General features: G+C 48.2%; 1 protein-coding gene across 1 annotated transcript; it reads left to right on the forward strand.

Moving 5' to 3' along the window:
* The first annotated feature begins 9,415 nt into the window (after positions 1–9,415).
* LOC136355905 (uncharacterized) lies at positions 9,416–11,432 on the forward strand. The gene is made up of 2 exons (XM_066309120.1): positions 9,416–10,608; positions 10,712–11,432. Exons 1-2 carry the CDS (start codon positions 9,587–9,589, stop codon positions 11,430–11,432), a joined length of 1,743 nt encoding a protein of 580 aa, XP_066165217.1. The 5' UTR covers positions 9,416–9,586.
* The last annotated feature ends 5,336 nt before the right edge of the window (positions 11,433–16,768 follow it).

Below are 16,768 nucleotides of genomic sequence, written 5' to 3' on the forward strand. Positions count from 1 at the left end.
GGCTCCCTGGCGACGTCGACCCCCCCCCCCCCCCCCCGCCGATTGGATCTAAGGGTGAGATAGGGGAGCAGAGGAGTGGGAGAGAGACACGGTGAGATGAGAAGACCTAGGGTTTTCTTGGGTTTATATACCAACACCTCCGAATTGGGCAGGGCTTTTACTTTCATGTGGGCTAAGGCCTGCATATATGCCTACGTCGGGGTCCCATAGGGATACGGGGCCAGGGAGCTAGCGCCCGCCCCCATACTCGGCCCACCCGACGGGTGAGGAAAAAGGCCGATAACAGCCCCACGGATAGTATTTCTCTCCCAACTAGAGACCCTAATAGAGTTTTTCCCCACCGGGATCGGGTTACGGGGCTCCATTGCCATCCCTAGGCATGGCCCACCAGTAGTCGGGCCGTGCAGGGCCGGCTCGAAGGCATGGGTGGCCCATCATGCTTTTTTTAAATAAGTCTATTTTCCCTCCCTTCTCTTTGGGAGGATATATATATCTACTTCTACTTCTACTATTTTCTATTTAAAAAGTTTAAAAAATTTCCGTCGTCCGTATATACATAAAAAAAAGCGAAAAGAAAAGATACGGCAAAAAAAAGTCCGATTGTGCAACGGTAAAAAGGAAAGTTCCGTCCATAATAAAAAGCCCGTAAAAAGGGCCAAAAAAAACAAAAAGGCGCGGCCAAAAGAAACATGAAAAGGGTGAAAATAACAAAGAAAAGAAAAAAAAAGATTTTCGATTCTAAACGTCGCCAGTAAAAAAAGCTGAAAAGGAAAAAAAACCGCCATCCCTAATAAAACGGCGAAAAAAAGGTAAAAAAAAAAGCAAAACGCCGTAAGAAAGATTTGACCGCATATATGTCTAAACGATCCCTCAATAATTTTAGAGATCAAGAAAGATTCAAAGATTTGGCCGCATATATATCTAATCGATCCCTCAATAATTTTAGAGATTAAGAAAGATTCGACCCCATTTGACGGAGAGGATTGACTCTGTTGTCATGCGGGCATGGTACTATGCGAGCTCGACCGAATTACCGGATTTGATGGGAGGATCGGCTCCGTCATGGTACAGGAACGAGTTTGTTCGAGCTGGGTCTATAGCTCCACTTGTGGGCTGAGCCGGTAGACCGGGCACGGGTCTGTTCGAGTTGGGCCTACAGTTCCACGTGTGTGCTGAGCCGAAGAGAGGTAGACTGAGCAAATAGAGGTAGCAGACTAGGCTAAGACTAGAACTGAAAAGGGAGGAATGAATGAACGTTCGCTTCAAAACCAAGCAAGCATTAAAATATATATAGCTAAATAAGTCTATTTTACGTCTCTATTCTTTCGACTTTGGCATAAAATAGGTCTATTTTTACTCCCTATTGTTTGTGTGTCGGGCCTGGCTTGCGGCCCCATCGTGCCATGCCGGGCCGGCCCAACGTGCCGGTGGAGGGGCCCAGGCACGGCCCGGTGGTCAGGCTGGGCCGGTACGGGCCCAACCCACATCGGGCCGTGCCGTGCTTGGGCCGGGCCAAAATGCCGTGCCGTGGGATGGGCCGTCGGGCCTCAGGCCTTTTGGCCATCTATAAAACCGAGGGGACTACCTATACATTTGTCGACAAATTTTTCCCCAAAAATTTGACAGATGTAATTATAGTACAATCGTAGTGTAATTACACTGTAACTTATATGTAATTACACTGTAACTTGCATGTAACTACACTATAACTTATATGTAAGTTTAACATAATTTTGAATCGTTAGATCTATTACACGATTTGTTTTGGTTAGGAAGAAAACAAATCATAGCACACACATATGTGAAAGAATTTGTTTCCACGACCTCCATTTTACCGAAATAACATGTTACGGAGAGATTTTTGAAAGTTACATACAAGTTACATACAAGTTACAGTGTAATTACACTACGATTGTACTGTAATTACATCTGTCAAATTTTTGGGGAAAAATTTGTCGACAAATATATAGCAAAATCGAAACCGAGTATAACACCTCCCTTATTTGTAAAAACCGGTATAAATCGCCTCCTTAAGTGATTTGAAAGGTGGTTTTATCTAACGTGGCAGCTTTGACCCTATTGACTAGCTGACTCAGCTTGTGGACCCCACCCATCAAGGACCACTTCATCTTCTTCCTCGCCTCTCCCGTCTCTCGTTCCTCTTCCTCCTCCATCACCTCTCACAGCAGAACGCGGGGCAGAGCTCGTCAGCCGACCACGACGCGCGCGTGGGAAGGAGCTTGCCGGCCGTGTCGTGCGCGGGCCGCGGGGGAGGGAGGTGTTTCCGGCCGGGAGGAGCTCGTCAGAAGCGGCGCACACGGGTGGAGGGGTCGCCGGCGCGGTGCGCACGCAGGAAGGAACTCGCCATAAGCGGCGCGCGCGTGGGGAGCGGTCGCGGGCCAGTCGCACGCTCATTAGGAGCTCGCCGGCCGCGGCGAGCCCGCGGGGAGGAGCTTGCTGGCCTCGACGCCAGTCGATCGCGCGCGCGGGAGGGCTCACCGGCTGGTCGCACACGCGAGGAGGGCTAGCCGGCCGGTCGCACACGTGGGTAGGGCTTGCCAGTGTTAGCTGCTATTTCAGAGTTTTTCAAAGTTTTAGAGAATCACGAGAGAGAAGGAATTTGTGGGACAATTTTCTAGGTTCTTTCATTCAACTGAATTGAAAAACTTACAAATGGAAATTTTAGCTACTGCTACTTATACTCTAATAACAGAAAAAACGAATCCAAGCCTACAATCGCGCCATCCCACGATCCGGAACTCCTGGATCCAATGCCGTGCAAAACTCACGCCCACAACGCACGCCTGACGCGGTCGTCTACTCCTGCAGCTCGCCACATCTCTCGTGCATGCATAACAAACTCAAAACTGAATTATTCATCCAGCCGTTGCAACTGCCATCGCCTGGATCACCTTGGGGCCATAGCTGAAATAACAGTCAACAAACTCCCCCTTAATTCTGCTACAGCCCAAAATCACGAACACCTAGCAGGTGCCGTGCTGTCGCCAATCTCGCTGCTGGCAACCCTTTTGTTAACGCATCCGCCCGCTGCTCCTCAATCCGGACGAATTCAATCTGAATCTTCCCACTTTCAACACACTCACGAATAAAATGATACCGGGTATCGATGTGCTTACTTCTCCCATGAAACACAGGGTTCTTCATGAGTGCAATTGCTGATTTATTATCAACATACAGCTTCACCGGCCTGGCTTCTGCACCAATCATCTCAATCAACAATCCCCTGAGCCACAAAGCGTGACACGCTGCTGCAGTGGCTGCCATGAACTCAGCCTCACAGGACGAAAGTGCCACTGTTTTCTGCTTTTGTGAACTCCACGAGACCAAACTGCCGTTGAAGTAAAACGCCATGCCGCTAGTACTCCGACGATCATCACTGTCGCCGGCCAGATCACTATCTGTGAAACCAGTAATCTCCACTGCACCATTGCCTCCAGAAAACATGAGTCCACAGTTGATTGTCCCCTTGAGATATCTGAGAATTTGCTTCACCGCCTTGAAATGCATCACTGTCGGTCGTTCCATGAATCTGCTCGCCACGCCTACTGCGTAGGACAAATCCGGCCGAGTATGCAACAAGTAACGAAGACAACCTATCACTCGCCTATACTCCGTGGGATCAACTGTGCTTCCTTGAGCATCTTTGTGCAACTGTGAACGATGTTCAATAGGAATTGAGGTAGAATTGCAATCTAGCATCCCAAACTAGGTCAGAATCTTCCTTGCATAAGCAGCCTGCTTGATGGCGATCCCGTCAGTGCCTTGCAACACTTCAATTCCCAAGTAATAGGTGAGCAGTCCAAGATCGCTCATCTCAAACTCCCCCATCATCTGTTGTTTGAATGCAGTGATGTCGCTTGGGCTTTCTCCTGTCACGATCAGATCATCAACATATACTCCAACAATTATCCCGGTACTCCCTGTACCTCTAGTGTAGACTGCTTGTTCTTGTGCACACCGGCTGAAACCAAGCTCCTTCATGCTCCGATCAAGCCGTGTATTCCACGCCCGTGGCGCCTGTCTCAGCCCGTAGAGAGCTTTGCTCAGTTTGTACACAAGATGTTCCTTTCCCTTCTCAACAAAACCTTCTGGCTGAGAGACATATACTTCTTCCTCAAGATCACCATTAAGGAATGCCGACTTGACGTCAAGGTGATGCACCTGCCACCTTCGATCAACTGCAACAGGAAGTATAGCTCGCACCGTGTCCAACCTTGCAACCGGCGCAAACACTTCATCAAAATCCACACCTTGCCGCTGGACGTACCCCTTCGCCACCAGCCGCGCCTTGTGTTTGATCACCTCACCGGCAGTGTTTTTCTTTAGCTTGAACACCCACTTGAGCCCTATTGCCTTGTGACTGGCTGGCAGCATGCACAGCGACCACGTCTTGTTCTTCTCAATAGCCTCCAGTTCCTTGTTCATTGCGTTCACCCACGCCGGCTCGCCGGCTGCTTCACGATAGGATGTCGGCTCCTCCATCTCTACGAGCAGCGCTTCTGTGTCGTCATCATCCTCCACCAGGTCCACCCGAGGTGCTTCAATCATGATCTCCGCCAAGCTTCTGTACCGCACCGGCTCGTCGTCACTGCCGGCCGTGCGCGGTGACGCCTGCACCTCGGCAGAGTGCGTTGAGGATGAGCCGAGTGTAGGCGTGCTAGGCAAGGTTGGTGAGAACCTCGCCGGGCTTGCCGGAGGCGTTCCCCGCTGTTCTGCCACTTCTGGCTCCTTGCCGGCTCGCCTTCCTGCCGGCGGCGCCCGGTACCACGGTACCGAGCCTGCCTGCTCTGCTGGCGCCGGCTGCTCTGCGCCAACGGGTTCTTCTACCTCGAACTCAGTGGAAGTCACCTCTCCTGCAGCAGCACTCCACTGCCAAGGTGTGTTTTCATCAAAAACAACGTCACGACTTACAATGATTTGCCGACGACGCGGATCAAACAGCCGATGGGCCTTGCTCCCTTCTTCAACCCCCAGGTACACGACCGGATTGCTCCGGTCGTCCAGCTTCTTCAAGTGCGGTGCAGTCACCTTCGCGTGCGCCGTACACCCGAACACCCGCAGGTGGCCCAGGTGAGGTTTCTTCCCCGTCCATGCCTCGAACGGAGTGCGATTTCCCATCGCCTTGGTCGGCAGCCGATTTAGGAGGAATACGGCGTGACGAACTGCCTCGCCCCACATCCTGCCGGGCACGGACATCCCCTTGAGGAGAGACCGCGCCATTGCCATCACCGTCCTATTGCGACGCTCCACGACGCCATTCTGCTGCGGTGAATACGGTACCGTCAGGTGGCGCTCGATGCCGGCTGCATCGCAGACGCGCGCGAACTCGCCGGACAAGAACTCGCCACCGCGGTCTGTCCGGAGTGTCTTGATCGTTCGTCCTGCCGTGTTCTCCGCCAACGGCTTGAACTTCTCGAAGGCCGCGAGCGCTTGGTCCTTCGACTTGATCACAAACACCCACATCCAATGAGAAAAATCATCAACGATCAACATAAAGTATCGATTACCGGTGAACGTCGATGGAGTGATCGGCCCACACAGATCCATGTGGAGCAGCTCGAGCGGCGCCTCTGCTAGATAGTTTGCCATTCCTGGGAACGGCTGCCGGACTTGTTTCGCCACCAGACATGCTTGACACAGCTGGTTTGGGTGGTGGACTGCGGGCACTCCTGCCGCCATCTCCTTGTCCACCAATAGCTTCAACGCATGGAAATTCACGTGTCCGAGCCGGGCATGCCACAGCCACGCCGGGTCATCGAGACTAGCCAACAGGCACACCGGTGACGCCAGCTGCAGCTCGATGCGGTACAGCCGATTTGAGGATCGCCGCACCTTCATCACCAATCGCCAAGGATTTTTGTCGAACACCTCGAGGTCATCTCCATCCATCACGACACGGTGGCCAGTTTCAGTTAGCTGCCCCAAACTCACCATGTTGCAGTAGAGGCTGGGGATGTAGTAGACATCGTCGAGCAACCACTGGTCACCGTTCTTGCATGAGAAAAGGATGGATCCCTTCCCCATTATCTGCACTGACGAGGCGTCGCCGAACCTGACCTGCCCTGTCACGGTCTCGTCCAGTTCCCGGAATTTCCGATGATCTCCTGACATATGATTGCTGGCACCATTGTCCAGGTACCACAGATCACCAGCAGCTGCTCCCTTCTCTGCCAGCATCAGGCGAGGCCACACACGCTCCTCGTGCACGACCAGCCCGCAGAGCGCATCCTGGCGCGACGCGTTCTGCACCGCCTCTGTCACAGCGAGCAACAAAGTTGGGCCAGCATCCTCCGTTTGCGCAAGATGAGCTTCAGCCTTCTTCTTCTTGGGGTGTGGACACTGCGTGGAGTAGTGGCCAAACTCCTCACAGTTGAAACATTTTATGTGGCTCTTGTCGCGGCCACCGCTGCCACCACCAGAGCCGCCACCGCTGCTCTGCGTCCCACCGCGTCCGCGACCCCTGCCACGACCACGCCCGGCCTGGCCGCGGTTCGCCCCCTCACCAGAGGGCTTGTTCTTCTGTGGCGACGAGGTTTCTCCCCCGCCTTTCTTGAAGCGCGCCTCCCACTCGGCCTGAGTGAGGAGAACTTGCCCGTCAGCGGTCACTCCTCCGGTGGTCGCCTTCTTCTTCCGCATCCGCTCTTCATACGCCTTGAGGCGACCTACCGCTTCTTCGAACGGCATGGTGTCGACGTCGTAAAATTGCTCGATCCCTGCGACGAGGCTGATGAACTTCTCCGGGACAGTGTCGAACAGCCTCTTCACCATGGCGGCATCGTTCAACGTCGCGCCAAGAGCAGAGTACCGGACCCCCATCGTGGTGATCCGGCCGGCGTACTGGTCCAGCGTCTCCCCGGCCTCCATCACCATGTTGGTGAACTCTTCCTTGAGTGTCTGCAGGCGCGCATCGCGCACCCGATCCGCCCCGATGAATCTCGTCTTGAGGCAATCCCAAACCTCCTTTGCCGAGCGTTTCTTTGCAACCTGCATCAAGAGATCCTCCGGCAGCGACTGGAGAAGATGAGACTTTGCCTTCTTGTCCTTCCTCGGGTCAACGGCCGCCCTAGCCGCCGGCTCGATTGCTTCTCATACGCCTTGATCCTCCATCATAGCCTGCACACGTATTACCCAACTAGTGTAGTTGGTTGACGTGAGCTGTGGGTAAAGGAAAGCACTTCCTGAGCTCCCCCTCGCCGGGTCCGCCGTCGCCGGAACCAACGCCATAGTGCTAGATCCGCCCTCAACCTGAGAAGCTCTGATACCACTTGTTAGCTGCTAATCACCCGATCGAACACTTTGTGCGCACACTGCACATGTCCGGCACGGCAACAGACAAAAAAAAACTGAAGAACATAGGAAGAAATTCAGAACATAGAAGCAGAGTATTTCAGAGTTTCAGAGAATCACGAGAGAGAAGGAATTTGTGGGACAATTTTCTGGGTTCTTTCATTCAACTGAATTGAAAAACTTACAAATGGAAATTTTAGCTACTGCTACTTATACTCTAATAACAGAAAAAACGAATCCAAGCCTACAATCGCGCCATCCCACGATCCGGAACTCCTGGATCCAATGCCGTGCAAAACTCACGCCCACAACGCACGCCTGACGCAGTCGTCTACTCCTGCAGCTCGCCACATCTCTCGTGCATGCATAACAAACTCAAAACTGAATTATTCATCCAGCCGTTGCAACTGCCATCGCCTGGATCACCTTGGGGCCATAGCTGAAATAACAGTCAACAGCCAGCCGGTCGCACACGCGGGAGGGGTCGCCGGCCGCGGTGCACCCACTAGGAGGGCAAGCTGGCCAGTCACGCACGCGGGGAGGAGCTCGCTGGTCTCGATGCCGGCCGGTTGCACGCGCGGGAGGGCTCGCCGGCCGCGCCGCGCACGCGGGAAGGAGCTCGCTGGCCTCGACGCCGGCAGGTCGCGCGCGCTGGAGGTCTCGCTAGCCGGTCGCGAGGGCGGGGAGGGCTCGCCGGCCACGGCGCGCGCGGGAGGAGCGGTCGCTGGCCGGCCGCGACGCGTGCGCGGGGAGGAACTCGGTTTGTCCTCCAGAACCTCGCGAGAACTCCGCGGTGCCACCGCCGTGTCCGCGAACTCTCAGTATTCCTTCCTCCTTCACCTTCCGCACCGAGGCCTAGTCGCCACCACGCATCGCCTCTTCGCGCGTGTCAGCTCGCCGGGACGACGCCGCATCTGGCGCTGCGTGAACGGCACGCGTGTAGGGCGGAGAGATGCGCGAACTCAGCCGCCAATGCCGGATTGCTGAGAGGTGGTCGGCCCTACATCCTTTTTTCCATGCTCCCTGACATTTGGGACCACTGTATATGGTTTTCCACATCTCATTGACATGTGGGCCCTAGATGCAAAAACCACTTTTGAAACCACCAAGGAGTCTATATTTACCGGTTTTGGAAGACAGAGGATGCGCTATACCCGATCTCGTGAATGAGGGATGTGATTCAATCAGTAACAAGATATGAGGGAGGCAAAATAGTCTTATTCCAAACTAAAAACATGGGTCTTAACATAAAACAAATTAGTTACAAACCTTAAATCCATCTAGAATCAGTATTTATATGATTTTTGATAGATATAATATCTTAAATTTTCTTCCTATATTTCTGGATGAAAAGTTATTGACCATGGTATCAATACCAATATCATCCAACAATTTCTTCTTCATTGCCCCATTTTTATTCTCTCAATTTATTCACTTGTCCTTTTTTTTTTTTGCTGCTTTTCTCTCAACAAAAATGATGTCAAGGATATGCAAAAAATTGAAAAAGAATATTTAACATCTGAACTCATATTTTTACCTATTATAAAAATTGAAGATGATTCCATACTCACCATAATTGTATAAAATTTTCGTCCGTCCTAGTTGTTGGGATACTTTTATTTGACTGTTTGACTAGCAACTGAACCAGTCAAACCGCTCAACCTGTGAATTGAATTTGGTGTATAACTATAATAATTGAATTTGGTGTATAACTTGTAATTTTTTTCTAGGAAAAAAAATCCAAGCAAATTCTTAGAATGAGTTTCACCTTAACTAAACAGTATAATAATAATAAGATTAAAATAGTCTTCACCAATTGCAACGCACGGATATTTTTTCTAGCATAAATATAAAGTACAAACATAACTAGAAAAGCACCAGATTTATTCAAACAAATCTAAATCTCACTGATTTGTTGATCGCGGGTGTGCAAGGCAACACGCACGACGGCTGCTTCGTCCAAGCTGAGAACCTCCCACAAGGAATATAAATAAACTTGATTAAGCCAAATGTGTATGTCACTCACAACATATGTCAATGGTCATTTGGCAACGAGCTGTTGCTGCTCCTGGTTACCTCCTAGATATTTCACAGGCCGATGAGCAGATCGGCGAGTAGTCAACGTGTCTTGCAGTTGCGGAGCCGCGGCGGCTGTTCTGACGAAGCGGCCTGCCGGCCGGGGAACAGTGGTCGGTGCTAGCGTCGACGGTTGATTATAGACGCAAATCGCTAGTCGCCTAGTACTCGTCTCGGCGGAGGAAGGGTTGCGTCGTCGTCAATGTGCTCTCTGCTCTCCTTTCTGTCTGAGAACCATAGAAAGAGGCGCTTAAGTCTTAACTCCGTGTCGCCTACTACTCCGACTCTCCGGTATATGATTCGTGGTTTTTTTTCTTTTTTCTTTTTTTTGAAGTTGGTTGCCTCTTCCGCTTCGCGGCAACGCAAGAGAACAGCCGCACTCTCCTACTCGGGGTCGGAGTTGAGAACACAGACGGAATCGGATGCCATATCCTCTATAAAATTAATCACGGAACACACCGAACACCACCAAAGAACAGATCAGGAACGGCCGGAGCAGAGAGAGATGGAAAAGCAGGACGACGCAACGCAGCTCCTACCAGACGACCTGCTCGCCGAAATCCTCGGCCGCCTCGCGCCGCGTTGGCTCGCCGCGTCCCGCTGTGTCTGCAAGGCATGGCAAGCCATCATCGACAGCCGTCGCCTTCTCCGCGCGGATCTCCTCCCGCTCTCGCTCAGCGGCATCTACTTCAACTTCCATGATGAACGGCATTCGGTGTTCTTCTCCCACCCCTCGACGCGCCCCATCATCTCCGGCATGTTCACCGACTACACGCCCAATGCGGACCGCGTGGAGGATCACTGCAACGGCCTTGTTCTACTCTGGGGTGGCGTAGCTAACCCCACCACCCGACAATGGGCGCCTTTCCCTGAGCCCCCACCTCCATGCACCGAGATTAAGGGCGTCTGCCAGCTTAGTAACTATCTCATGTATGACCCTACCATATCATCGCACTACGAAATTTTCCAAATCCCACGTGCGCTTGATAGATATCACGACGAGCTTGATCCTATGGATGACACCTCGCAATGGCCACCGTCACCAAGCGTGTTGAATGTGTTTTCGTCAAGGACCGGAGAATGGGAAAAGAGATCGTACGTACGGGAGGGTGAGGCTGCCGGTACAGTTGCCGACATGGCATTGTCTTTTCCATACGATCATTTCAATGGAGTCTATTGGCAGGGAGCACTTTATGTACATTGTGAAGCAGATTTTGTCATGAGGTAAGTGGCTATCCACTCTTAGCATTATAATTGCTTTCTTTCTCCATTTAAAGATTGCTTGGTGATCTGATGGTGTCCACAACGTCGCTTTTTACTTTTGCAGAATATCCTTATCTGACAAGACATATCAGGTCATTATGCTGCCTATAACTACGGAAGTATCTGAATATAAATCGCATTTTTTCGGGAGATCGAAGAATGGGGTGCACTATGCATTAATGGATAGGGACCAACGACTACGAATTTGGTTTCTCAACGAGTCATGTGGTCAGAAAATGTGGGAATTGAAGCATGACAAGAACATTAGCTTTCTACTGAAAAGGCATGACAAATATGGACAAAATGATGGACCCTGGACACTGCACTATTTTGACTATTGTGAAAATTATGACCAGAATGACATTGATGCCCATTATGAAGGTTACATAAATGAAGATTATAACGAAGAGTACATCGCCGCCCAAGATTGCAAGCATTTTGAAGCTGCCTCCTATGAAGATCGTAATGGAAATAGCATCAGAAACGTGATAGTACCAATAAATAAATTTGAGTGGGACTCTGACAATGATAGCATTCTTGACATTGAAAATATGAATGACGAACATCGCGATACATTTTTTTCAATCCTTGGATTTCATCCCTACAAAGAGGTTATATTTCTGAACCGACAAATGGAGAGAGGATTGGCTTATCATTTCAATAGCTCAAAGATTCAATACTTGGGAAAAACGTTCCCAGAATGTTATCATTCGGAAGTTCATGAGATGTATGCGTCTTTTGTGTACACTCCCTGCTGGATAGGGGAGCTTTCTGAAAGCACATAATTTATGATATCATCTTACAGCTCTCCAAAGAACCGAATAAATTGATGTTACAGCTAGGATGCATATCCTCTTCTTCTGTTACAACAAAGAGACACTGTTACAGCAGTGTCTTGACTCAACTGCAGTAGCTTGCTGTGGTTCACTGTACAAACAATAACCTTGCGTGTACGGTAGGTTAGACAGGGTACTATATCACATTTTACTATAGAAGCCGATCCTGGAGGCGCACGACAATGTTTGTTTGGATTTAATAGGTGCAAGGTAACGCATGCATAGGAACGATAATAATTGGTTACTCATGTACTCCCTTCGTTTCTAAATATTTGATACCGTTGACTTTTTAGCACATGTTTGACCGTTCGCTTTATTAAAAAACTTTTGTGAAATATGTAAAATTATATGTATACATATAAGTATATATTTAATAATGAATCAAATTATAGGAAAAGAATTAATAATAATAACTTAAAATTTTTAAATAAGACGAACGGTCAAACGTATTTAAAAAAATCAACAGCGTCAAATATTTAGAAACGGAGGGAGTATATATTACTAGATGAATACCCGTCACGTTGCTGCGGAAAATTAAGTTGCATAATATGTACGAATAAGATGCAATTTGAATAACAAAACTAAAACAATTTATTACAATTTTAAGTCAAAAAATAATTGAGATTGCGTGTTTTTAAGAGAGAAGAAAGAAGAGACAATTTGGACCATAGATCTATCATCCAAAGGCTAGAAATAATTGAGGTGATGTGGCTTAATAAGAGAAGAGAGAAATAACATTAACTACGTTTAGTGGGGATGAACTATATAAGTATATAGGATGTACGAATAAGATGCAATTTGAATAACAAAACTAAAACAATTTAATACAATTTTAAGTCTAAAAATAATTGAGATTGCATGTTTTTAAGAGAGAAGAAAGAGGAGACAATTTGGACCACAGATCTATCATCCAAAGGCTAGAAATAATTGAGGTGATGTGACTTAATAAGAGAAGAGAGAAATATATAACATTAACTATATTTAGTGGGGATGAACTATATAAGTATATAGGAGCTTGAAATCACATAAGTGAAAAATGAATATCAAAAGAACCGATTTCTTCCATAAATAGAAACAATACATTTTTAAATCTACAATATAATATTACAGTTACAATATAAATAGAAGCTGTTATATCATCCGACCACAAAAGAAGAAACAAATATAGCTTGTTCAGTCATACAAAAGAAGAAATAAATGTATCCGCATTAATCCTTGTAGCTTGTCAGCAGCATCACATGGATCAAGGTATCTTCTCCTCAACAAAATGTAGGAAAAAAATTAGTGATATCATTTAGGGTTGAACAATCGAGTATATGAAATAACAAATAGTAGGACACACCAGAATTCAAACTGGCTAAATGTTGGGCAAACAATTTCTTTCTGCACAGTGTATAAATATCCAAAGTTTAGTAGCTGCCTAGCTGGTTATATGAAATATGTGAAATAAGCTACTGAACAGTAAAGACAGATTTTCCTCTCCCCTAATTGTCATTTCATATAATGCACTATAAAAAATAAAACAAAAAAAAAACAAATGACGATGTAGTGAGTATAGTTATTAGAACCGGACCGGACCGGCAGTCCGACGGTGTCATGGTTATGGATACCACATACCTAATAGTAGTTGATTAAGCTCGATAGGGCCTACCATATACCGTGTCTTATATGGAATCATATCTCGTGTATAGAAGGGGTTCCGGATAAGTAATGATAAGTAGAGTTCTATGTCATGGCGGCCTCCCGGCTCACGCACTCACTTTGACTTCCATTCTATGCCCCGACGCCGACGCCTGCGGCCACGGCATCGTCTTCTTCGTCGCCAGCCAGTACATCGGCCTCTTCAACGACATCAGCAACGGCGACGCCACGAACCACCTCGTCGGCGTTGAGCTCGACATTGACTAGAACAACAAGTTCCGCGACATCGATGGCAACCATGTCGGCGTCGACATCACCAGCGCCGGCTACTACGACGATAGCGGCAACTCCGGCGACCATGGCTTCCATAACCTGACACTGGCGAGCCACGGCAAGGCTATGCAAGTATGGGTCGATTACAACGGCACGGCCAAGCAGATCACTGTCGCCATGGCTCCCCTCAAGATGGCCAAGCCTTCCATGCCATATTGCCATTGCTATCTTCTACCTACGACCTCTCCCGGGAGGGAGAAACGGGACATGCCGTCGATACGGCGTCGTCATCCTCGATGGCTCGATCTCCCCTTCCTCTGCCGCCTCTCCCGGACCGCCTCGACGGCAGCCATCGGTGACGCCACCGCCGCCGCATCGGCCCTCGGCCCTCGGCACATTGCTGTTCATGATGTAGTGGGAGAGTGTTGGTATTTCTTAACGACATTACTATAAATAAAATTCCCAGCAAGGGTGCAAAAATACTCCTGATATATTATGGTTACAGAGTTCATCCACAAGCGCACGGATATATCATTGTAGCATTTCACCCGAGAGTATTCCAAGGGTATCGTATTTATTTAATCCCGTGAGAAGATCATAGTAGAGAGAACCGGACTAATAATTTATATGTTACTTGTAATAATCATAGTCTAAGCAGGGATTAAGATAAATCAAAGGGTAGAGTGACACACAAGCAGGGAGCTTCTCATTCTCATACTAAAATATCTAAGCTAAGTGGAAAGAAAATAGAAAGAGAATCTATTCCTATATTTCTAGTATACATAATATATATATATATATATATATATATATATATATATATATATATATATATATATATATATATATATATATATATATATATATATATATATTATAGTTATCTGATTAACTAGCTAATACCCTCTATGCGATGCCCTCTGGTACTTCGAGAAGCCACCCCTAACTGCCGAGTTCCTTACAACAGGCCGTCATGACCATACAACCGAGGCTAAATACGGAGGAGTACCTTACTCAGGAAATTCACTTAGGACTATATACACGCGTGGAGGAATACCCATACTGAGCTGTCACCATCAGCGGCACACCTCTCATCCGCAGCATATAACCCCAAATAACAATATCCCGTAATCTAGACACCACGCCTAAACTACCAGATACTACTCTAATGTCATTGTCATGACATATAGTAATTGCATAAGCAAACATTATACCCATACCAATGCATCTACCAGATAAGCTAGCAGTATGATCAATATAACATGAACATAATGTAAAGTTGGCATTCATATACTCGAAAAGTATTTCAATATCATAAATGTATAAAGAAGAGTATTCTAATAAAAGTACAAAGCTTACAAAAGAGGAAAGGAGAGCTACTAGAGCCATACCCGAACTCTTCCGAATGTTTCCGGACTCCGATTTCTACTATATTCCTACTCCACTAGCTTAAGAACACTAAACTAAACTTGAGAGAATATAAGAGAGCTTTGCTTGAGGTGTGTGTTGAAATGGAGAGAGTGAGGGGTTTATGTAGCCTCCTAGTGACGGTTGGAATGGTCGGAAATACCCTCCAACCGTCATTGGGAGCTAATCCACATCGTCCAGCCGCAACCCTGCATCCAACAGCGCTAGGATGGGTTCGGCCGAACCCCCTGGTTCGGCCGAACCATGGGTTGGGCCATCCCGACCCATCTTCGGCTGACGGCCTCTTGGACTTCTCTTCTCCGCAGACTTGTGAATTTTGGCTCAATTGGTCGTGTCATTTCTGAGTTCTTGGCCCATTCATACATAAGTCTAATTCTCGACATCGTCCGATTGATTTATCGTCTGGTTTGATATATGTCGATTCTCCTCCACTTTATGGTTATTCTCTGCAAAAGGTTAGTAAACCTAATACTAGTATAATATTATTATTCTAACATAAATATGTATTGCAAGCATAACTAGCTCTCCTCTATTTTGGTAATATTGACGGTCGAAACTGATCGCTAACGACCGTCAACAGGGAGAATGCGCACGGGCGGGCGACGCCAGCGCTGGCGTTAGCGTGGGGCCGTGACGCGATCCCGTGCCCGCCGTCCGCTGCCGTCGACCCGCTCCCCGCCCCGACGGAGCTCTGCCTCCAGTACCTCACCATGGACATCTCGCCGCCGCCTTGCTCCCCTGCGCCCGCGTCGTCTCCGCCGCCACCGCCGCCACGTTGCCGACCGCCGGACCTTCTCTCCCACCTCGCACCGTCGGTCTCCTCCCCACCCGTCGGCCGGCGGCGCCGACCTGCCTAGAGCCCCAGAGAGAAGAGTGAGAGAGAGAAAGAGAAGGGAGAGAAGAGGGGAAAGAAAGAGAGGCTAACTGGACAGGCTGACATGTGGGGGCCCACGTCGGTCCCACACTGACTCAGCAGACACGAAAGATAAAACCGGGATCAAAACCACCGAGGGATCTATTGTGACCGGTTTTATATAGTTAAGGGACCCTGTATATCTGGTTTTGTAGTTCGAGGATGTTTTGTATCCCGATGACAAGTTGAGGGACCTTCGGTGTACTTTTTCCTTTCGTGGACTGCCGCCATGGGCTTGGCAGTGTCTGTTTGTGCAACACTTTATGGAACTGCCTATTCATTTGTCCGGTGATTTCTAACAAAAAAAAATCATCTAGATTTTTTCTACCGTTCGATTTACATCCAACGGACTAAAAAAAATAACAAATACATATTTACTTACGATATTTTTATCAAAATTACAGTGCACTTACATGTCATATCAATTGAATTTACAAATGTAATTTTAGTTATATATGGCTGTAATTTTATATTTTTTAAAAAATAACAAATACATATTTACTTACAAAATATTTTTACTAAAATTACAGTGCACTTATATGTCATATCAACTGAATTTAATAATGTAATTTTAGTTATATAGAACTATAATTTCCTGCACTAATCTTGGTGCATGCCTCTACGGCCAAAAAAACATCAAATATCAGAGAAAAAAAATCACGTTTAGCAAAATCGACACCTTACACCTAACCAAACCGAGCTGCACAACATGGGAACCAGATCCTCTAACGTAGCGCTGGCTACGTCAGAGGGACGTCCAACGGCTCTCGTCCGTTCATTCGGCATCGGACGGAGTCGAGCGAGCATAGCGATTAGACTCAGCCCATATGTTGCAGAAAAATCGGCCCACGCGACCTACAGCCAATCAGCCATCGACGCCGCCTCCGAGCCACAACCGCCGGCGCCGCTAGGAAGCAAGTCGTCGCCGTCGGCGTCACCGCCGCAGCCTGCGCCTCCCAGCGAGGTCCCTTCATTGCCACCCTCCTCTTCCCCATCCCCGTCCCCCACCCGCCTCCGTGTCCTCCCTCGA

Source organism: Oryza sativa, chromosome 3, assembly GCF_034140825.1.
Source record: "Oryza sativa Japonica Group chromosome 3, ASM3414082v1".
Lineage (NCBI taxonomy): Eukaryota > Viridiplantae > Streptophyta > Magnoliopsida > Poales > Poaceae > Oryza > Oryza sativa.